The 22,703-nt window shown below is 41.1% G+C and overlaps 2 protein-coding genes across 5 annotated transcripts in view; one reads left to right on the forward strand and one right to left on the reverse strand.

Annotated features, from left to right (window-relative positions):
• The first annotated feature begins 2,372 nt into the window (after window positions 1-2,372).
• Window positions 2,373-12,073, forward strand: znf526 (zinc finger protein 526). Its single transcript, XM_055210449.2, has 8 exons — window positions 2,373-2,798; window positions 3,090-3,498; window positions 3,596-3,756; window positions 3,826-3,933; window positions 4,027-4,805; window positions 5,133-5,259; window positions 9,548-11,107; window positions 11,200-12,073. The coding sequence occupies exons 2-8, from the start codon at window positions 3,249-3,251 to the stop codon at window positions 11,359-11,361; spliced, it is 3,147 nt and encodes a 1,048-aa protein (XP_055066424.2). The 5' UTR covers window positions 2,373-2,798; window positions 3,090-3,248; the 3' UTR covers window positions 11,362-12,073.
• Window positions 12,074-16,865: 4,792 nt separating this feature from the next.
• The window catches only part of cicb (capicua transcriptional repressor b), a 36,952-nt gene continuing 31,114 nt past the window's right edge, over window positions 16,866-22,703 (reverse strand). For 3 of the 4 annotated variants that reach the window (XM_055209852.2, XM_055209853.2, XM_055209854.2), the window contains exons 12-21: window positions 22,104-22,243; window positions 21,845-22,005; window positions 21,506-21,687; window positions 20,958-21,410; window positions 20,216-20,622; window positions 19,188-19,327; window positions 18,829-18,980; window positions 18,582-18,716; window positions 18,339-18,464; window positions 16,866-17,289 (exon numbers count right to left, since the gene is read on the reverse strand). In XM_055209852.2, the coding sequence (XP_055065827.2) occupies window positions 17,003-17,289; window positions 18,339-18,464; window positions 18,582-18,716; window positions 18,829-18,980; window positions 19,188-19,327; window positions 20,216-20,622; window positions 20,958-21,410; window positions 21,506-21,687; window positions 21,845-22,005; window positions 22,104-22,243 (2,183 nt within the window). In that variant the 3' untranslated portion in view covers window positions 16,866-17,002. The remainder of the gene's footprint in view (window positions 17,290-18,338; window positions 18,465-18,581; window positions 18,717-18,828; window positions 18,981-19,187; window positions 19,328-20,215; window positions 20,623-20,957; window positions 21,411-21,505; window positions 21,688-21,844; window positions 22,006-22,103; window positions 22,244-22,703) is intronic. The other variant, XM_055209855.2, reaches the window with a different exon arrangement.

Raw genomic sequence — 22,703 nt, forward strand, 5'->3', positions numbered from 1 at the left:
GGTAATGAAGTTCAACAACACTTGCATGAACAGATACTGCACCACAACAAGCGCTTGAATGCAGAATCCAGGGATTTTATTTGATGATAGACAAGTAATACAGTAAAGATAAAACAATACTGTTACATTTACTGCTAGGTTAGTGTTACAGAAATAAGTCTATGATCCATTACAGTAACATTATTGCCTATGAAAACATGTCTAGTTTTCACATATCCAAACCAGATTTAGGAGGTTTTTACAATAGTCTGACCTACAGACTTTACATGGCCTTAAAATTAATGAAGTTGTTTTAACGTGGGTTTAAGCTCAAAAGCCACCGTGTGGGTCATGCTCATCCTACTAATCCTCAAAAGCAGCTCAATGGCAATAAAAGAACCATAAAGTTTTTAGGGCATCATTTATTCATTAGGATCACACAATGTTTGTCAAAAAGCTATTGACACTATTGATCGGATCAGTGCTGAAAAATTTTCTCATGTACTCACATAGATTTTCTATAAATACAGTTGTCACTACCTGCAATTTTCTGTAGTAAATAAGTATGCAGTTGTCACTCACTAAAAGGCAAAGTGACAACCAAATTTAACTGCAGTGTTTAGGAGCCATTTGGAACTAGTTAAATTTCCAGCTATATGCATAATGGATGACCTAGTATAATTTTTTTTCCCATTGCATTTATACAAAGATATTTTGGGTTGATGCTGAACATTTCATTACAAGAAAATTTAAAGGGGACATTTCACAAGATATCAAATAAAACTCTGGTGTCCCCAGAGTAGTACATATGTGAATTTTAGCTCAAAATACCATTTAGATAATTTATTATAGCATGATAAAATTGCCACTTTGTACGTGTGAGCAAAAATGTTAAATGCAAATGAGCTGATCTCTGCACTAAATGGCAGTGTCGTGGTTGGATAGTGCAGATTAAGGGGCGGTTTTATCCCCTTCTGACATCACAAGAGGAGCCAAATTTCAATTACCTATTTTTTCACATGCTTGCAGAAAATGATTTGCTAAAACTAAGTTACTGGGTTGTTCTTTTACACATTATGATTGAATCTAGCTTGATAAAAACACCATGGACCAAATTATAGCACTTAAACATGGAAAAAGTCAGATTTTCATTATATGTCCCCTTTAATACAGTTGTTAAACTGGGTGGGTCGGATATAATGATATATATTAATGATTGTGGGATAGAAAAGGATAAGCATGTTTATATAAAGGATAAAGGGAGTTTCATATAAATAAAATGATGTGGTCTGGTGGTAGGCCAAATTTATTAATAAACTGCACCACATTTATTTTTGGGGGGGCCTTCTTTGTTATTGTTTTTTATTTGGATTATGTAAATCATTTACATGTGTATACTGATGGCATTTATGTACTTCTAAGTTTCTTGATGTTATGTTCAAGCAGTAATAAAGGACGTGGTATAAGTGCAGGCAAACAATATGAGCCCCAGTAATGCCTTTTTTCACCCTACTCTTCCAGTGAGTTGAGCTAATGGATCTTCACTCAAATCCTATTAAATTTGTAAAAAATCATGACAAAATCTGTAATTTACAAGCATAGAAAACAATCAACACTTAAAGAGATTCGAATGGTATCATATTTAAACACAGTAACATTGTTCATTGTGTCTTTAACAATGTTAGCTAGATAAATCAGTTGACAACATTGAAAGTCTTTTTGATCAATGTATTTACAAATGAACATTGTTTTTGAATGTTTATTCCTCCAAACACAACAGCAGTTTCTGTGATTGATCTATGAAATATTCAACGAGAAGCTGGGCATTAGGAGAAATCAGATGTTTCAGCTATGGGTGGTTTGGAGGCCTTTACATCTGACGCATTCTTACACATAAGCAACTAAAATTGTTTGGGGCAGTTTCCCGGACAGGGATTAGACTAGTCCTAAACTAAAAAAAATAAGAGCTGTCCAAACTGAAAACAACTTGCCCTGACTGGCATATCTTAAAATACATCAGTACCCTTGGTTTTGCCTCAAAATGCACACAAGTAATGTTTTTAGTAAGACATGTTCTGTAAAAATAGTTATATTTCCAAATAAAACTAAGGTCTAGTCCTGGTTTAAACAACCCCTTTAAGTTTGAAAATTTTCTTCATTTGCAGGACATAGTAGGACAAATAAAAACAAATGGTGTATGGGAAAAAAACAGCACAAACAATTAAAATGTTACTTAAAAACTATTCTATAATATTGTGAATGTGGTATTTACCCACTATTCAAATAAAACAAAACCATCATCTACCTCCCCATTGTAAAATAAACCGCTAGTCTAATCGCTAGTTATTATCAAGGCTGTCTATCAAAACGGCTTCAGTTTGACAAACAGCCTTTTCATCCAATGACCGCCTTCCGCAAGCCACACGCGCATCCCTTGAGGCGGGGCAGCGCGCACAGTGCAAGGAACAGAGGCCAGACAAACGGCGCATTTCCACATCCACCATCGTATTTTCACCAAAATAAATAAACAAACCGGACGTCGCGCGGAATAATACCGGTTTATTTATGCGGGAAAGGCATTCTGAACACCAGTAAGCGTCCGCGAGACAGTGGAGAGCGCACGAGGGATTGCCCAACGAGGAAAGCCTCGGAAACGGCTGGGGAAAGAAGGCCTCGCACAACGCTTTTAGACCTGCGGGGAAAAGTGAAGAGCGCCGCCTGACGACCGCCGTGCAGCGGGGTGACTCGATCAGGACACAGCGGTGCGCTCCAGAAGCTCTGACAAAATCTGAAGAGCGCCGCCGACTGTTCGCCACAGGGTAAGCACGAGTAATTGTAAAGTATATGACAGTGGACTATTACTTTTTACCTTCAAGGCCTATTGGAAAGCTTGACTTAACTAGAAAGAAGTGCATTTGGTATAAAAATAGCAAACCACATAGAAATATTTTGATTTATAGTCGTTTTTTAAGTCATATTGAGATCCCAACCAAGGGTTGAGGAACACTGTTTTAGGAACTTGCGCCTTTATGCATCTTTACATTGTAAAAAATGTGACCATCTGATTTATTTGCATAAAGTTACATAAACTTTACTCTTTCTTCTTCCAGGCCTTTGTTATTTTGAGGCTCTGGATTCATATCTGGCACAAGAATGCATACTGAACCCTGTCATTGTAATTCATAACCTCTGCTTATGGTCACACACAGCACACCAAGCATCTTGACATCTTAAGTATCACCCTCAGGTTTAGTACTGTAATAGTTACCATGAATGACCAGGAGTACGTAGAGCATCAGTATATGTGCAGTGAGTGTCAGCAGCTCTTTAATACATTAGAGGAGGTGCTAGTGCACCAACAGATCCATACTGGAGGAGAGGGGGAAGAGGTCCAGCCTAGCCATGAGGATTTTGAAACTGGTGAGAGCCAGTATCAATGTCTGGAGTGTGGAGCCATCCTCAGGAACCCAGATGAACTGCTGCTTCATCAGGAGCTGCACATGAGGGAGGCAGGGCAGGGTGAGTCTGTGTATTCGAGATTTTTCATAGGATTGGTTAAGCTTAGAGATGGGTGATAGTAATACTCGCAATTAACATGCTAATGCATTGTTTTCAGAGATTTGTGAGGTCACCGAAGTGGGTGGAGCCAGTTCAGAAGTGCCAATCCAATACCAGTGTCTGGAATGCCTGGCTCTCTTTGACACACCTGATCTGTGGTTGGCACACAGGCAGACACACAGCAGAAGCAGTACCCACAGCACATTAAGCACTGAAACAGTGAGTATATGCACATAAACACTTTTTTTTTGCCTTCTTTGCAGTGTCTGAATCTCTTTCGTGTTTCAGGAATTTGTTCTTCAGCCAGACGGGTCAGTCACTCAGGTTCAGTCGCACAATGTGCAAAATCTTGTTTTGGATGAGCAAAGGGCAGGCCAGATCCTAACCTTAGCCCAGGTCTGTTTTATCTTTTTAAATATTTAATTCTTGTTAGTACCACCTTTGACCATGCCTTTAATTTATTCGAACACTTAACTTTATTTTTTTCAGGCTCTTCGAGATCAAGAAGCTCCATCTAAGTCTGCAGCCCCTGCCAGAGCTGTGCTAGTCCCAGCAAACGCTTCCCTGTCTGGCTCCTCCTCTGCTATGCTCCGCCTACAGTTCTGCTCCGCCCAAGCTATCGCTGACGGTTCTGCCTCGAATGCTTTCCGAAAAGGCAAACTCTTCGCGCCCCTCTTACCTACCGATCCTATCAGGTTGGACAACTTGACCACTTTGAACCTTCTCGCATCCTCTGGCCAGGTGAACGTGGTAAAGCGAGAAGAAGACGAAATTTTAATTATCCATCCTTACGAATGTTCCGAGTGTAATCTGCTATTCAGCACACCGGAGGATTTTCTCCAACACCAGGGGGAGCACTTCTTAGCCCAGGACAAGGAAAGTGGGGGTACTGGGGTGATGGTGGGGTATGAAGACGGTTCTGCAACTAAGGAAGACGAAAGAAGAAATGACGGCTCAGAAGAGGGCAGAGTCACTGGTGGGAGACGGGTACACGGCGCCCCTTTTGCCGGTCAGGGTTTGACATCTCCCATCTCTCCCAGCAGTCTTCAGTGTGAGGAGTGCAATAGAACGTTCACCACAGCCAATCGGCTCGCTGCACACATTCGTGTGCACGAACAAGGAACTCACGAGTGCCCAGAGTGTGATAAAGTGTTTAAGAAACTGGTGTCACTTCAGACACACATGCGTACACATTCTGGTGAGGCACGTTTTCTGTGTGTCGACTGTGGACATTGCTTCACCACAGAAATGACACTTATGATACACAGGTATTAACACACACACATGCGTGTGCACACATTTGTTTATATTTTATTCCCCTAACCTACCCCAACCATCACAAAAACCTGTTAGCAGTCTTTAGTTTATGAAAAAATACCATTTAGTTTGTTGTTTAGTACCTATAAACCATGTTTATTGCATTATAAACCACATATATGAACCAACAAACCAAAAAATGGGAACCAAAAAATGTCCCCACAAGGTTAAAATTGACTGGTACTACCAGGACCACACACACACAAGCTGCTTGTGATTTGTATTGTGTTTTCCCTCTTATCAAATCTAGCATTCTTATCTTGTCTTTCTCATTTCAGGAAATCTCATACATCTGAACCACTGCACAGTTGTCCGTTTTGTGCTAAAAGCTTCACCAACATGACCAAATTCCTTTACCATCGTCGCACCCACAGAATCCGTGAGCCGGTGGCGCCAGAAACTACGGTAATAGTTGACTTTTATGAAGCTCAGATCCAAAACTCTTGACATGTTTTTGTGTAAAATGAGCATTTTGTTTCAGGCTCTTATGTTTAGGTTCAGTAATTTCACTTTAATGGCAATGAAATAGTTATTAGTCAGTCATTGAAATGCCTTATTTTCTTAAAGAGGCGGAACCGGTCGTTGCTATCTTGGCAAAACGCGTCACAGCCACTGATCTATTCACCTTATTCCGCCACGCCCCTTTTTAATTCTTCGCTCTTCCGCATTTTGTCAACAGACTTCCGCTGCTAATATGGCACAGTGCATTCGGTAGTTAGTTTAGTGGTTAGATGATTGTTTGTAGTTCACTATAACTTAAGCGAAATGACAAATATCGCTACTGCTGTAAATATTTTAAATTAGGAGCACGGTTAAAACTTCATACGACGCTCGGATAGTCTTATATTGTCCCATCAATCGTCTCGTGGTTAGACGATATGAAGCGGCCGCGGCAAGTAACCTATGGGACATATTACCTCGTCCTGTCAGGATGTTGGTGGAGCAGCATTGAAAATTATTAAAGTACTTATGCCTACCAATATTTACACAGTGATTTCGTCTTTTTTAAAGCATGTGTGCACCTTAGCCAGTCCAATAACTATTTCATTTTTATGTGGTAATGTACCATGATAGAATTCATTTGCAAACTTGCCAACACTTATTCCTTCAAATCAGGAGACTTAAATCCTTTTAAGTGGAATCTACAAAGCTCACATATGGTTTAAGAAATTCCTTACAGATAATATCTGATCACATTGTAGGCTAAAGGTTTATATAACTGTATGACAGGTAACATCTGATCACATTGTAAAGGTTTAATATAACTGCACAACATCTGATCACATTGTAAAGGTTTAATATAACTGCACAACATCTGATCACATTGTAAAGGTTTAATATAAATGCATGGCATCATACCACATTGTAAATGTTTAATATCACTGCATGACATCTGATCACATATGAAGGTTTAATGTAACTTTACAACAGGTAAAATCTGCAATAAATTAAGATGCAGCTTTATTAGAGTCATCAGGAGCTGATCCCAAGTGTATATCTGGAAGCTGTTGGTGTATGTACTGGTAAAGTGCTTGGCGACTGTGTAATGGATGCAATATCAACCCTGTGTAAAGCTGACAAGGATGGTTGTTTCTGTACATTTGTGCCAGCTCAACACATTGGAGCAGTTTCTCGGACAGGGTTTACAGGATTAGGATTTAATTATATTAGGACATTTTAGTTTTTACAAACAAACCCTACAAAAAAACAAGACTGGTGCGCATCTTGTGACAAAACAATGGCACTCATATATGTTGAGGTATGTCAGTAAAAGGTGTTTTTAAATTATTGTAGCTCAAATATGCATTTTAGCCTGGGATCAGCATAAGCCCTGTCAGGGAAACCGCACCATTGTTTTTCTATATCAGATGTAGGTTGCTTCAGGTTGAGTTGTGATTTTAAAGTGTAGTTGTGGTCAGAGACGGATGGATCCTCCCATTGTGTTTCTGCATCACAGTTTAGGAACATGTTGATTGTATCATCCTCACAGTTGTCCACTGCATCACTACACATCAATGCATCTGTGAAAACAATATAACCATAAACATTTTTTATGTTAGTATTTAAAATAAACGTGCATCATGATAATTAATATATAAATTGTACCCATACTTAAACAACAGTGTGTGTGAGAGAGAGATGCATTAAAAAGAGACAGTAACATTATACACACAACCTCTAACTTCAGTGTTAAAGAATACGTTGTTTAATATGTCATTATCAATATCTGAATGAGAAATGAACTGACATTCTAGCATCTGAAATCTCAGTAACTTGTAGGAATCACGTGGGCTACTGTAATAATGTGATGTATGTACTATAATATCTCGTTGCACGATCGTAAATATATAATGTGGACAAATAAAATCATTCAAAATAGTTGCATTTGATAAACAAACGTTACTGCTCTTAACTGTATTTGTAGAACGGAGTTCACAAATCTAACTTTAGGCGAACGAGCACAGTTAGCTAAGATAGCTTACCTGAAACTGGCCACCTTTGCAACACCCGCCGTGGTTTAAATTTACCGGAACATCGTAGTCGAACCTTTACTTGGGATAAGGGTGTTCCTCAGTCGGCTTCCCGTTCGTTAAAATTGGTAAGAAACAAACATAAAGGCGCTTGAGTGAGCTTTTTTAGCCACTGCCTCAGCTTCTCATCATGTATGCGGCCGGAAGAACGTTGACAAAATGAGCGAAATGGCGCCGCCCTTGTTGTCGTGAAAAATAAGGTGAATATAAATGACTGGATTGCGCATGATGTCACAACTGTGAAGCCACCGCGCGCCGCCATGTTGGTATACCCAAACATTCTATTAAATCAATGGACGTTATCAGATTTTAATGATAAAACATCTCTTTACTAGTCTTCGTTTTTATATCTGATGTTACCCTGTACATTATAACAACACAAACGTCCTAAGCATGTACATAGTTATTTACTGAAAGTTGTATATTTTGCTTTTTAATCAGTTATTATACATTTATCTTCATTATAGTATCATCAGCGGCCGACCGCAGCATATTTAGTATTAATGACAAACGTGCTCATTCTGAAATCCAAATAAATAATCATGCTTTGTACTGTATGTGCATGCAATCATTTGCTGGCTTTGTAATTATGTTATCTTTACAAGTTAACCAAACTTATTTAGGTAAATAACGCTGATCGTGTAGCTGAATGTCCAAAAAACTTTATTTATACCCGTGTCATTAACAGAATGCAGCAGACACACTCACCATAACGGTTTTTTATAAATCCATTATCCTGCCCGATTAAAACATTACCATTGCAAATAACACCAGAATTAAAAATTAATTTACGTACACATATCCTAAAAATGTATCTTGTGTGACTGATACGCTGTAAAGCGGGTACATTTAATTATATATATATTTTTGCGGGTACATTTAAATCATGATTTTGAATGGAAGTCAATAGTCCCTTTCACACATACAGTCTTTACTGGTAATTTACTGGTAAATTGCAGATAACAGATCATGTGTGAACAGAACCTTTCCGGTAAATCAGTGCTCCCAATTTACCAGTAAGACAGGTTGTAATATTACCAGTAATTTACCGGTAAGCGCTATGTGTGAACGAAAATTATAGGATTACCGGCATTTAGAACGGATGACGTCAGACCGTGCTGACAGCTTCGGGCCAATCATAGCGTTTTAATACAGATGACGCGTTTACCCCTGCACTGTTTACGGACGTTTCCACACACATGCTGCTTGAAAGTTGAGCACACCTGAAGTTTACGTCCACATTTCTTCACCAAAGTTGTTTAAAACAGCTTACCGCCGAATTGCCGACGTCCTTAGCACGCCCTCTGTGAAGCCTAACGTGCAAACAGTAGTGTTGTTAAAAACGCATTTTCGGTTTGACGTCGTCTCATTCACTGTTGTTTGGTCATGAGCAACTTCGCGACTGTTTACCACAGGCGTGAAAACAGCAAAATACGGACCGTGGATATGAACGACGTGGATTGTTTACAAATACAACACTGAGCTCGCCGCGTGCTACAGGTACTTCCGCTTTCTCAACGAATTTACCGATATTTTGATACTGATGTGTGAATGATGTCTACTGGTAAAATAACGGAACGCCACTGCGTGTGTGAACAGCACATTTTTGTATTTACTGGTAAATTCATTCTGGTAAATTCATGGTAATGAAGAGGCTACTGACGCCCTCTGCCGGTTGGGTATACCAAGATGGCCGCTCGAACTCTGCGCTGGCTTCACCTCACGCTGTTACGTTAAGCGTTCTAATCCAGTCATTTATATAGATCAGTGATCACAGCTTGTGAATAACAGAAAATGGCCAAATAGGTGGGTGTAAACATGATTTGTCTCTCTTGTCCACTTGTGATCTGATCGATGAAAACACATCTTAATACCAAGTGTAAACAGCCCCTATAATATGTGCCGAAGATAAATATAATTTTCTCATTTTTGACAGAGGTGGGATTTAGCGGCTTTTGCATCTGAGCTTAAAGATTTTTTTAAAATAAATTTCTGATTACATTAATAATCTGTGTCATTTACATGAATTGTCAAACCTAATCATTTAACAAAGGGGTTTTATTATGTTTTTCTTTAAAAGCCACCAAATGCTAGTGCATGTTAACTATAAATAAACAATGAGATTGATCACATTTTTTAAAATATGATTCTCCCATTTGCAGTTTGTAATGGCGAAGCAGTCGTCGCTGTCGATCATTCAAAGAGCAAAAGAGCGCGAGGCTGCATGGAAGAAACAACGTCAGGAACCCTCAGTCTCCCCTTTAAAAGATCCCGATGAGACCGGTCCTGTTCTCATCGAAGGCATTGCTGTGGTCTCCCAGTCTGCGGAGCCAACAGAGAACGGATTTTATGCAGAGCAAACCCAAAATGGAGGAAGGATGCAAGCGTGTGACCCAAACCATTCAACTACTGGCAAAGTGGAAGGAAGCGGAAAAGAGGAAAGCAACTCCAAAATTCCTGTTGCAGAGGAAGAACTAAAATTCCCTTGCCCTACTTGTAAGAAAAGATTCTCCTCGCAGGTTCGTTTGTTGCGTCATCGCAGAACCACTCACACCGCCGAAAGACGCTTCAGTTGCACCATCTGCGGTAAACTCTTCAAGAAGCAGATCCACTTGCGCAATCACCTGCGCACCCACACGGGCGAACGTCCGTTTCAGTGCAGCGTGTGTGGAAAGACCTTCTCGTCTCTCGCTAATCTGTCCCGCCACGGACTCACGCACACCGGAGTCCGTCCGTACAGGTGTGACGTTTGCCACAAAGCCTTCAGCCAATCTTCAAATCTCCGTCAACACCGTCAGCATCTTCACGGCAATGCCATGCCCTCACCCTGTCCGGACTGCTCCGCCTCTTTTATCCGTCCTGCTAAACTCGTAGCGCACCGTTTTCTTCATCACCCAGGATCACCAGCACCGTACCCATGCCCACACTGTTCTGAGGGGTTCTTGCGCAAACGTCAACGAGACTTGCATTGCCTGGAACAACATCCCAACCTTACAAACCCACACAACATCTCCCAGGATTCTCAGGTTGGCAGTCAGCAGACAGATATGACGATCGAGCAACAGAGCGTTCCATCAGTATTAAAAACCAATCTGGAGTGTAACATCTGCGGCAAGCGCTTAAACTCTTCTGCAAATCTTCGCCTGCACCAGCTAAGTCACGGACTTGGGCCAGGTAGACCACGAGGCTCCGCCTCATCTGCTGGGAAGTCCCACCCTTGCCTGGTATGTGGAAAGCTATTTGTTTCGGCCTCGAGCGTTACACTACATCAGAGAGTTCATACGGGAGAGCGTCCGTATCCTTGTTCGATCTGCGGCAAGCGGTTTCGCCAAAACGCGCACCTGCGTGAGCACCTTCGCACACATTCGGGCGAGCGTCCGTTTCGCTGCGAGTTCTGTGATAAAGCCTTCGTGCAGAGCATGCATCTGTCAGAACACCGGCGTACACACACGGGTGAGAGACCACACGCTTGCGTCGAATGTGGAAAGACTTTCAAGACCATCTCAAACCTTAGGAACCACCGCAAAACCCACACTCGCACCCAAAAGCAACCGGAGCCGGAGCAAAATGGAGACGCTAGTTCAGAAATCGACATGGCGACTTTTGCTGTTGTGGAGGCTTCTGAGCTCGACCTTACAAATGCAGTACCAGGTTTTTGCCAGCAGGGGGTGCAGCTTGGACAGTCCCAAGTCATTCAGATACAAACATCTAATCTGTCACAGGTAGGCAGCTGTTACTTATATGAAATATTTAGTATTTAAATGTAGTTAATAAATTAAATGAGATTGTTGAGATGTTTTCTTTACTGTCACAGACTCAAGGCATGCCCACTATTATGTGTAATGAGTTTGGAGAGCCAATTGCCATTATAGAGACGAGTGGAGATTTGGCGGAGGCCATTGAGCTGTACCACACTGCACTGGAGGGCGGCATCAACATGGAGGCCATCACTGTGGACAACCTGCAGTTAATGTGAGACCTATAAAAACCCATGCAACATTTCAGTGGCCATTTTGGATCACCTCAAACTGGAAGATCACCGGGAATGATGCTCGAATAGACAAAAAGCCACATTGATGTTTTTGCAAACAGGTGTATCACCAAACAGCCACTCTCTTAGGTCAGTTTTATGCATTTTTACTTTACTCCCAAAAAGCAGATGGATTTAGTGTGGCTTGTGATGGACATAAAATGAGGCTCAATGTAGAGGATGCAAGATCTAAAATAAAGTTTTAGTCTGTGGTAGGGTGGTTGATGACCCAATACATACTGTATACCACTATTGTTCAGACATTTATGACAAGGGCATGACTACACAGATTTTTACACAGACGTAAAAATGACACACATTGGTGTAGTGATGCAATGATGCTTGACTTGTTAGTTAATAACATGACATGCTCACTGATGTCTCATGAACATTCTGACTTTATTGTGACGGACCAGAGACAGCACATTACATTTCATGAGCTAAAGAATCACTTTGAGAAGAACAAGATGAATGACATGGAAAAGTGGGTACAAAAACAAATCCGCATTATGCATCAGGTCATTACTGCGATGGTGAAAGGAAGTATGTTTCATTCAGTATTACATCTCTCTCTCTGTCTATACACTGAATGTTATTTGTAGCATTTTTTATCCTTGGGACAATTTGGAGAGATGTTAATAAACTTAACAAGTTTGTCTCTTGCCTCCACTGGAATTGGTTTATGAACATGCAGGTTTGATAACGCATTATACTGCCCTGCAATAAATTTAATTATTAATGTTATGACATTCAGGGTTGAAGCTAAACTTTGCAGGACACCGGCCCTCCAGGACCAAGTTTGGGCACCCCTGAGATGGTGGTGTTTAGATAAAGGCAGTGATAGTTGATAACTTGCATTGGGTGTGTGAAGCATACAAGGATTTCTTAAAGAGATAGTTACCCAAAAATGAAAAATCTGTCATTATCTGCTTACCCTCATGTTGTTCAAAACCTATTTTCTTCTTATTGTGGAAGTCAATGGGTGCCCTTATAAAAATATCTTCTTTTGTATTCAACAGAAGAAAGAAAGTCAGGTTTACAACAATATGATGATAAGTAAATGATTACTATATGATTAATATAAATGATTATTAAATAATTTATATTAATACATTATTATTATAAATTATATAAATTATTAATATAAATAATTTACACTTTTGGGTGAACTATACCTTTAAATTATTTGTAAAGTCATTTTAGAGAGTTGTTACATCGTTAAACAGTTTATCGACATTTCTGTGTTCAGGATTATTTGGGTGCGGCTAAAACGTTTGTTTGATGACACACAGGAGGCACCCGGCCTCTTAAAGGGATGCTTCACTTTTTTTGAAAATATGCTCATTTTCCAGCTCTCCTAGAGTTAAACATTTGATTTTTACAGTTTTGGAATCCATTCAGCCGATCTTTGGGTCTGGCGGTACCACTTTTAGCATAGCTTAGCATAATCCATTGAATCTGATTAGACCATTAGCATTGGGCTCAAAAATAACCAAAGAGTTTCAATGTTCAAATCTCCGTCAACACCGTCAGCATCTTCACGGCAATGCCATGCCCTCACCCTGTCCGGACTGCTCCGCCTCTTTTATCCGTCCTGCTAAACTCGTAGCGCACCGGTTTCTTCATCACCCAGGATCACCAGCAGCATACCCATGCCCACACTGTTCCGAGGGGTTCTTGCGCAAACGTCAACGAGACTTGCATTGCCTGGAACAACATCCCAACCTTACAAACCCACACAACATCTCCCAGGATTCTCAGGTTGGCAGTCAGCAGACAGAAATGGCGAACGAGCAACAGAGCGTTCCATCAGTATTAAAAACCAATCTGGAGTGTAACATCTGCGGCAAGCGCTTAAACTCTTCTGCAAATCTTCGCCTGCACCAACTAAGTCACGGACTTGGGCCAGGTAGACCACGAGGCTCCAACGCATGACACACAGGAGGCACCCGGCCTCTTAAAGGGATGCTTCACTTTTTTTTAAAATATGCTCATTTTCCAGCTCTCCTAGAGTTAAAGATTTGATTTTTACAGTTTTGGAATCCATTCAGCTGATCTCTGGGTCTGGCGGTACCACTTTTGGCATGGCTTAGCGTAATACATTGAATCTGATTAGACCATTAGCATCACGCTCAAAAATATCCAAAGAGTTTCAATGTTTTTATAACGTGACTCTTCTGTAGTTACATTGTGTATTTATTGTGACGGAAAATTAAAAGTTGTGATTTTCTAGGCCGATATGGCTAGGAACTATACTCTCATTCTGGCCTAATAATAAAGGACTTTGCAGCTGTAAAATTGCTGCAGGAGGCGCAATGCGTTACGCAGAAGTCGAAAATAGTCCCCTGCTATTGAAAGTTACTAAGGGGACTCCTTTCGGCTACCGCGCAACATCATTGCGCCTCCTTCAATGGATTATGCTAAGCCACGCCAAAAGTGGCACCGCCAGACCCGGAGCCCGGCCGAACAAACTCCAAAACGGCAAAAATCAAATGTCCAACTCTAGGGGAGCTGGAAAATATTTTCAAATAAAGTCCCTTTAACACAATCACGACCGTTTTTCAAACGCAAGGCTGCATACTCCAGAGGTCACATTTGTAGGCTGAATATGTCATAACATTCTTAGACATTCTTATTTTTGAATAGCCTATTAACAATTACAAAGTTGACAATTATTTGTAGTTAATTTGAATGTTGTTGTCATATGCTTATGACTTGCGAATGTGATGCTCAGTTAAAGGCCCACTGAACTGCCCTGCAATGTGGAGTATCATTTTATTTGTTGACATCACTTTAACTGAAACAGGAAGTCAGAACGAAACTATCAAGAAGACCCTCCCCCTTTTTTAAAATAACCAATAGTGTTTCATTTATGGCACAGTCCAGGGGCACGTTCAAGGTCAATCTGGTGTGCAACATTTTGCTACGGTTTTCAGGTTGAACAACATGTTTCCTGGAAACACTGTGCAACGGGATTTGAGCGAGGCGCAACCTTTCTGATCTCTCTGATGGAACCAATACGGAAGTGATTTAAACTGCAATTCATCGACTGGCCGCCAGAGGCTGGCTCCAAAAGGGAGTCAATTCCCATAAACCCCCATGTTAAAATGCCCAACTTTAGAGCAAAAAAAATATGTTTACAGCCTGGTACAAAAAGTGGTTTTGGTCTATATAGCTAATTTTGCCATTCATGACAACTGTGAGGGGGGTGAATTTTTTTGTAACTCATCAACTCCGTTGAATTATAAGAAAATAATGCACAACCAAGGTGGTAATGCAGCATGACGCGAATGACCGCTTATACCACAGTTACCACAAACATTGCTCTGGTGATTATTTTTAAGACATTTGACAGGTGTGCCGTTTACAGAAAAATAATCAACACCCATGGAACATTTCTCAGCCAATCAGGATATTGCATTCAACAGGCCTGTGGTATAAATTATATTAAGCTTTCTGCATAATTAAGGGCGTGGCCACTTGAGTGACGTTTAACAGCCACTGCTGTCACTAGAGTCGAGCTAAGCGGGCATGGTTTCAGCAAACTGCCACCTCAGCTTCACCCACGTCCCACCTCTTTACCCATTTGGGAGCAAAATTTCTATTATTTTTCCCATATTTTGATAACTTGTTTTATTTACTTGGCGGGGTTTTTAAATTTGGCTGGGTGGTTAATAACAAATTTTTCTGTGGTGTAAAAAAACTCCAAAATTACAATATAATATACAATATTTAACATCACTACACAGACTTTAAAGATTTTAAAAGGGAAAAATTTGTGATCTATTTGGAACAAAAAAAGAAAAAACCTTTGTCACTAAATCATTCATACGTACAAATTCAGGTATTGTAAATGATCCAGAATCACAGAATGTAAATATATACAACATCCTACTGTAGTATCCAACACCCTATTACTGTTAGTACAACTCAATTCATCTTACTTAAGCAATTACATGTCTGTTTTTTGAACATCTATTTATTGTATACTGAGAGATACAGTTACAAATTCAGAGCTTATCAGTATAAATTCTTTCTTAAAATATGGAAATCAACAAAACAAGGTAACACAGTAAGAAAAGTTTATAACCATATTTATTTCTCTTTTGTTTACAATGTCATTTTCTGTACTGGCTTTGTTTCTTTCAATGATGCTTTTTTCCCGGTATGGAGTCTTTTTTATTTATGTACAACTAAGACCAACGCTGCAGATCACCACTGATGGCCCCCGGTCCCACCTCATAGCCTAAAGTGATTGAGGAAAGAATCATAAAGTGACAGAAAGGAATGAGGAAGGAGAGGAATGTAAGTGGTGAATAAAAAATAACTAGAATAACTGCCAGAATGAGAATTGGAGTGACTGACATAAAAGCCTATGTAATTACTTTCTGGTAAGAAACACGTGAATATCAAGAAATTACAAAAATGCTAAAGAAAGTAGTGGAAGTGCCTCTAGGAGGGAGGGTAGAGGTGGAGAATTATTTCTTCACACCTAAACTCATCTCTGTTTCTGCTAAAAATAAACGAGTATATTAATAATAGGAATACAGTATTATATCGGTTATAAGGATCTGATCCACAAGAACAACAAAACATTAATAAGAACAGTAATAATGAGAAATTTGATAACATAATGACCTTTAGAAGTGTGCTGAAAATCAAGTGTCTTTCTCTAAAACATTAATAACAATTCTTAAGAGTAAATTCTTAATATATTCCAGACATTCTCCTTGCTCCGTGGTTCACCAGCTCATGAAAAGTAAAATACAAAAACGGTAGGTAGAGAAATGTTTAAATACGTGGAATCTCTTAATATATGGAAAAAAACATAAATCAAGGGCAATAATGTGCCTGTTGACTTCCCTTCCTTTACCTTTTTCCTTCATGGCTAGCCAATCACAGGCTTTGGAATGAATCCAGTTTGACTGACAACCACTCGAGCCAATCATAGGATGAAAAGGTTTGCGAATGGCAGCACACGGTTCAAAATGAGTCCCTCATCAAAGGTATTCAGTGCCTTAACAAAGCTTTCCATGAAAGAAAATATCAAAAATTAAAGTCTTCATTATCACTTAAACTCAGCCAATGGAGGCCAGCCTCACAATGACCGGCAGCAACCCGTGAGCCAATAAAAAACCAGTGGCCAAGCTACTGCCAATCAGGCCATAAAAACACAACTCAGTCTTAAAAGGGATTGGGTGCCCTCATGTGTCCCACCTTCTAGACGCATCACTAGCGTGACATCACTGGCTTAGGACGTGCCCACAATCCTCCAAAGGAAGCCTAAAGACTAATATAATGCTGTAAATTCAAGTGTGTACATTTAGGACGATGCACAGAGGTGTATGCAAATGTCTTTATGTATGTAAGTCTTATGTAACTTATTTGAAATTGTTTGTTTAGCAACATAAAATACTGAGGAATTAAGGTTCAACACCCCAATTTTCTCCCCTCATCTGCTCCATTGAAAATTTTGCACGTCTGCAGCACATCCTTCTGAGCAGAGACAAGACAACAAATGTGGATTATGCAGATGTTGAGGGGAGAGTTCTGCTCTTCAATCTCTCTTTCCAGCTGTCCATCAACCTCATCTGGTGGAGTCCTGGGAATCGCCAGCGTTTCTGGGCTCCTCTTGGCTGTTAAGCTCCCCCTCTCTCTCGGCTTCTTTCTCCTGAGGGTCAGTCCCTCCACCTCTTTCACCGGGCATTGCCCCGGAAGGTCCCGGTAACGACAAAGGGTCTGAAATGCCAGGCGATTCCGATGGAGCTGCCGTCTGCATGATCTTCTGTCGGACCTCGCGGATCTTGAGCTGTAAGCACACCTTCGTGGGGAAGATATCAGCATATCTCGCCTGGAACGCAGAAGTAGCTTGAGCTGTTGATTGACAGATAGGGGCAGAAGAATGAGGATGTTAGACAGGAAGATAAAAAAACAATACTCATTGTCTAATGTAGGGATTTTTATCCTTTACAAATCCATGTTCACCTTTTAAGACAACCTCACTTTTCAAAGAAACCCTATTTATTATTTAATTTTGAATTATCCTAATGCTGGATTCACACCAAACGCGGTAGAGGTGGCAAAAATGCGCTATTCGCATGTAGTTGGACTCTTGAACATTTTGAGTTTATTTGCTTCATTCGCGCGTGAAAGCCGCACATGAAATTCTAATTATTTACACGGAAATTCACCTAATGGGAGGGGCTTCTGCGACTCCGCTCACTGCCTGTAATCATGTCACTGCTAGAGCAAGCACCTGATTGGTTAAGGCAGCACGATTTTTCGCCAAAGTTCAGATTGCGTGTTCCCGCGGCAAGGCTAAATTCGCATCATTCGCTTCTACCGCGTCGCACCAAACGCCTTATTCGCGCCAGATGCGTGTAAACGTGTCTTTACATTGACTTAACATTGAAATCACTCGGGTTTGACGCCTCTACTGCGGCTGGTGTGAACGCAGCATAACTGTGGGTTTGCACCAGATGCGAGTTCAATGATTTGCGCGAGTAGATTACATACAAAGTCAATGCAAAGACGCGATCAGACCTTGCGTGGGCTGATGCGGATGACGTGATATGGGCAGCGCGTTTGCCGAGAAAACGCACTATTCGCCTCAAACGCGAGTTAAAAATATTCAACTCGAGCGAAAAATATGCATGACACAAAGTTAACTCCCGCGTGTAATCTAGAGCGAGCAACGCGATGCGATTGCACGCTTCGCGTTTGGTGTAAACCCACAGTAAGACTTTTTGAACCAGATTAAGTATCCGGTCCCCTAGCTGACAACCCTAAATACTGAATAAAGTTATTTAAAAACATTAAAACATCAGTTTTTATTTGGATATGTATTGTGACTGGGTTGTTGTTGGTTGCTTATATCATTTTTTTTCATTTTAGTACCAGTGCTACATGGGTATGAGTGTTACCTGAGGGGAAAAAGCCATGTTCCTGGAATAGCTGCATAACGAGAGCTCTCCTTTGATCAAGAGTCCTCCTAAGAGAGGAGTAGGGCACCTTATCAAACTCCAACTCCCCCAGTATGTCCTCTCCATCTGCACCAGAGAATAGAGATAAAGCGAGTGAATAAAGAAACAATACAGCATGAATCAAAGCTGTTAAACGTACAATTATGGTTTAAATTGGAGGTTATGGGAAAGTAAGAACATTACCTGGCCTTTCAAAGGTGAAAATGTCCCCCTCGCACTTGGCAGCACTTTTAGGTGTGCTGGGCTCTGAACTGCAGCTAGATCTGCGACGGCTTTTTCTTTTAGGAGAGATGGGATCTTCAGTGGATGAGTCCAAGTCTGCATACAGGAATAGGATTGTTAAGTATCGAACGCAAAAGACGAACCTTCAGTTTCCTGCACAGTAATCATTTAAACTTGATAAGTGCGGAGGTCTGCGTTTTACTCTCACCGGTGGAGTTTTTTCTCTTCCTGCGGTAGCTGCCCAATATGGCTCGTGGGGAGGTGGCGAGACTCTGCAGGGTCGGAGAGGGCAGAACCTCCTCTGGACGGAATTCAGGCAGCTCCGCGAAGCGCTCCTCAAAGTACACATCCGACAGGACCCTGTACACATGACCATCATGGTAAGATGTTATTTTTTACAAACAACCAATCAGAATCCATCCTCCATTTATGAACGCATGTAGGCATATAGGTGACTCAATAATAGTACATAATTAATAGTCCAACATTAAAAATATTGGATAAATTACTACAAACATGTGACATATATAGGAACGTAAGGATAAAACACATAACAATGATACGCACCTGTCAACAGAATCAAATGGTCGTTTGAGAGGTGGGGGGCGAGCCTTGACTTTTTTAGCAGGTGGTGCATCTTTATCACTGTGAGGCTGAGCAGGATCTGATCCAGATGGAGGAGGTAATGGGGAGGAAGGACAGGAGTCCTGAAAAAAATGAGAACATTGGTTGAAATATTTTCCTTGTAGCAGATTTACATGTTTTTTGGTAACTGCTTTAAAAATACTTTTATCCCTATAATTAATATAGTAATAATAAATACATGTAAATTATTATTATAACACTATTATGTAAAAACTGTTACTACGAATTATATTTGGTTAATCAAAGCAGTTTATGCAAAATAAAACTATGTATAAACCAGTATTTAAATCCCTGGTTATTGATATCAGAATTAAAGGGACACTCCCCTTTTTTTGAAAATATGCTACTTTTTCAGCTCCCCTAGAGTTAAACATTTTATTTTTACCGTTTTGGAATCCATTCAGCTGATCTCCAGGTCTGGCGCTAGCCCTTTTAGCATAGCTTAGCATAATCCATCGAATCTGATTAGACCATTAGCATCGTGCAAAAAAATAACCAAAGAGTTTTGATATGTTTCCTGTTTCAGACTTGACTCTTCTGTGGTTACATCGTGCACTGAGACCAACGGAAAATTGGAAGTTGCGATTTTCTAGGCAGATATATGACTAGGAACTATACTCTCATTCTGGCGTAATAATCAAGGACTTTGCTGCAATAAAATGGCTGCAGCGGACACAAAAATAGTCCCATGCTATTGAAAGTAACCAAGGGTGCGATGCTAATGGTCTAATGAAATTCAATGGATTATGCTAAGCTATGCTAAAAGTGGTAACGCCAGACCCGGAGATCAGCTGAATGAATTCCAAAACTGTAAAAATCAAACGTTTAATTCTAGGGGAGCTGGAAAATGAGCATATTTTCAGAAAATGTGGACTGTCCCTTTAAATAACACTATAATCACCATTAAATCTTATTATAATATTGTTGACAGTCAGGTTAAGGGCCCTAACCTCTTTGGCGCTTGCCTCTTTGCCACGTCCACTCGCAGGACTGCTCTCCAATACAGAGTGTGCAGTCAGGTTAAGGGGCCTAACATCTTTGGCGCTTGGCTCTTTGCCACGCCCACTGGCAGGACCGCTCTCTGCCACAGAGTGGGAGGTGCCTTCTGCTGTCCCCTCCTCTGGTGGGAGGGCAGCAGGGGAGCTGGTCTCACTCGCCTTGTCTACCTCGAATGAGAATCGACTCCCACCATCTTTGTCCTTATCTTGTTCTCTCTCTTTCTCCCGATCCCTCTCCTTTTCTCTCTCTTTTCCTCGTCCTCCTCCATCATAGCTGCCCACAGGGATGTTAGCCACTGTGGCTTTCACCTTCTGAGGAGGCCTTGCTGTGATCAGTTTGGGGGTACCAGGAGCACTGCCTGTTTAAAAAGAAATGACAGTTATGAATAATAGCAGCACTATTTAGACAAGGACTGGTTTTAAAATGTTTTGAATTATTAACAAAGGATGACATGAACTTATTCAGACTGGACTGGGATCTCCTGTTACCAGCATAAAAGTGTCTATTGTCTTTGTGTCCAAATATAAAAACTTGTATCTATTATTTATAACACGCTTCTCAGAAAATAACATTGAATAGATATCACTTTGAACAATTTACACAACCCCCTCAGCAGAAAATAGTCCCGTCTAAATATGAATTACAACTGAAAATATCAGCTTTAGTTTATTTATTTCTAATGCAGACTCGTACCAGGATGAGAGGGTGGAGCTGGGCTCCCAGGCTGCAATGGCACTGAAGATCCTGGCGGGGGAGCAGCTGAGCTGCTTTTACTTGGGGCCTGGAACTGTTTGTCCATCTGAGTGACCGAGATCTTCTCCGACTGTCTGTCAGAGGATTGTGGGTACATGCCGTCGGCATGTTGCCGGTCAGGTGCTCTGTCCTGGTGCAGCTGACGCTCAGAGTGTGATGGCACGTTCCCCTGCCTATCTGAGGCCACGGAGTTTGTTGTGGTGTGTTTAGGAAGGATGTGGGGAGACAGGCTAGAAGGACTGGACACGGTGTACACCACACTGGGTGACACCGTCGCCATAGACACCACCCCGGATGCCAAAGTCACACTTGTGGGGGTGTAGATGGTGGTGATGGCTGAAGCGTGAGGGGCACTGGGTGACTGGGCTGGGGCAAGCAGAGATGGCTGACCTGCTGGAGGAGAACACAAGATCTTGCAATATTAACACTTGCAAAGTGTTTTTTGGTACAAAAGCCTTAATTGTATTTGCTTGAAAGTGGAAATTGACCTGCAATCAGTGGCTGCACCATAGCCTGTCCTGGATGAGCAATCGCTGCAAACGTTGGCAAGGGCGATGGCACATAAGCAGATCCAGGTGTTCCTGAAGCTGCCTGAGAGGAGGAGCCTGTTGTCATGGGAACTAATGGCAAAGGAGAGGGAACCCCAGGAGTGGACTGTACATAAGTGATTCTGTAAGAGAGAAAGTTAAAAAGAGTGAGAGTTTGAAAGTGAGAGAAGCAAAGTCAGGGCTATTTTCAAGTGGCGCAGAGCTTCAGGAGTGTGGGAGTTGAGTGGGGGAGATGTTTATGTGCGCTGCTAGGTGAGTTTAAGTGAGTGGATGTTATACCTTGTAGGTGGGGGTGGTAGCAGCACCGTCTGAGACGGGGTAGAGCCTGGGGCGACCACTGTAGCTGTTCCCATAGTAACAGAAAACGGGCTCCCGGGTTGCACTGGTCCGGCAGATGGGAGCTGAGACTGGACGACAGGCATGGGAGCAATCTGTATGATCTGGATGGAGAGATAAGACTTAGTTATCACTGTTTTAAATATATCAATTCCACATGAGATATGATTGTTTTATAAAAGTTTAACAATTGAGATCACACCTTGCTTCCTGCCTGTGCTCCATTCTGTACAGGAAGAGGAGGGGCTACCAAGGGAAACTGCTGAGAAGGGGCAGGAGCAGCCCTTACTGTTGCCATGGGAACCAGCATCTTGCCCTGCAAGACTGGTGACTGTGTTTGCACTGCAGGGAGAAAAAAGAACAGTGTTAAAAAAAATAAATGGGTCTTGCGCACATTGTTCTATCTGGCACAGCACAAAACAATGGAGAACAGTACCTGGATATATCCCAAAGCCAAACAATAAAGCTCTGAGAAACAATACAATGAAAGACACTGTTTTCACATTAACACCAATTAGCATTTAAAGGAACAGTTCACCAGAAAATGCAAGGCAAAGTGATACGTTTGTAGGGCTGCAACTAACGGTTATTTTCATAATCGATTAATCGGGCGATTTTTTTTATTTAATCAACTAATCGGAAAAAAACCTAAATACTCAAATAGATTTTTCACTTATTATAGCTAAGTAAGGCACTAAAGTAGGGTATTATTCACTAGGGATGTAACGGTACAACTAGCGGTGTAACTCGGTTCAAGTGTCACGTTTGGTACAAACGAAAAAAGCATCAAATACCAAATGCC

The sequence above is a fragment of the Misgurnus anguillicaudatus genome, chromosome 10 (assembly GCF_027580225.2).
Source record: "Misgurnus anguillicaudatus chromosome 10, ASM2758022v2, whole genome shotgun sequence".
Lineage (NCBI taxonomy): Eukaryota > Metazoa > Chordata > Actinopteri > Cypriniformes > Cobitidae > Misgurnus > Misgurnus anguillicaudatus.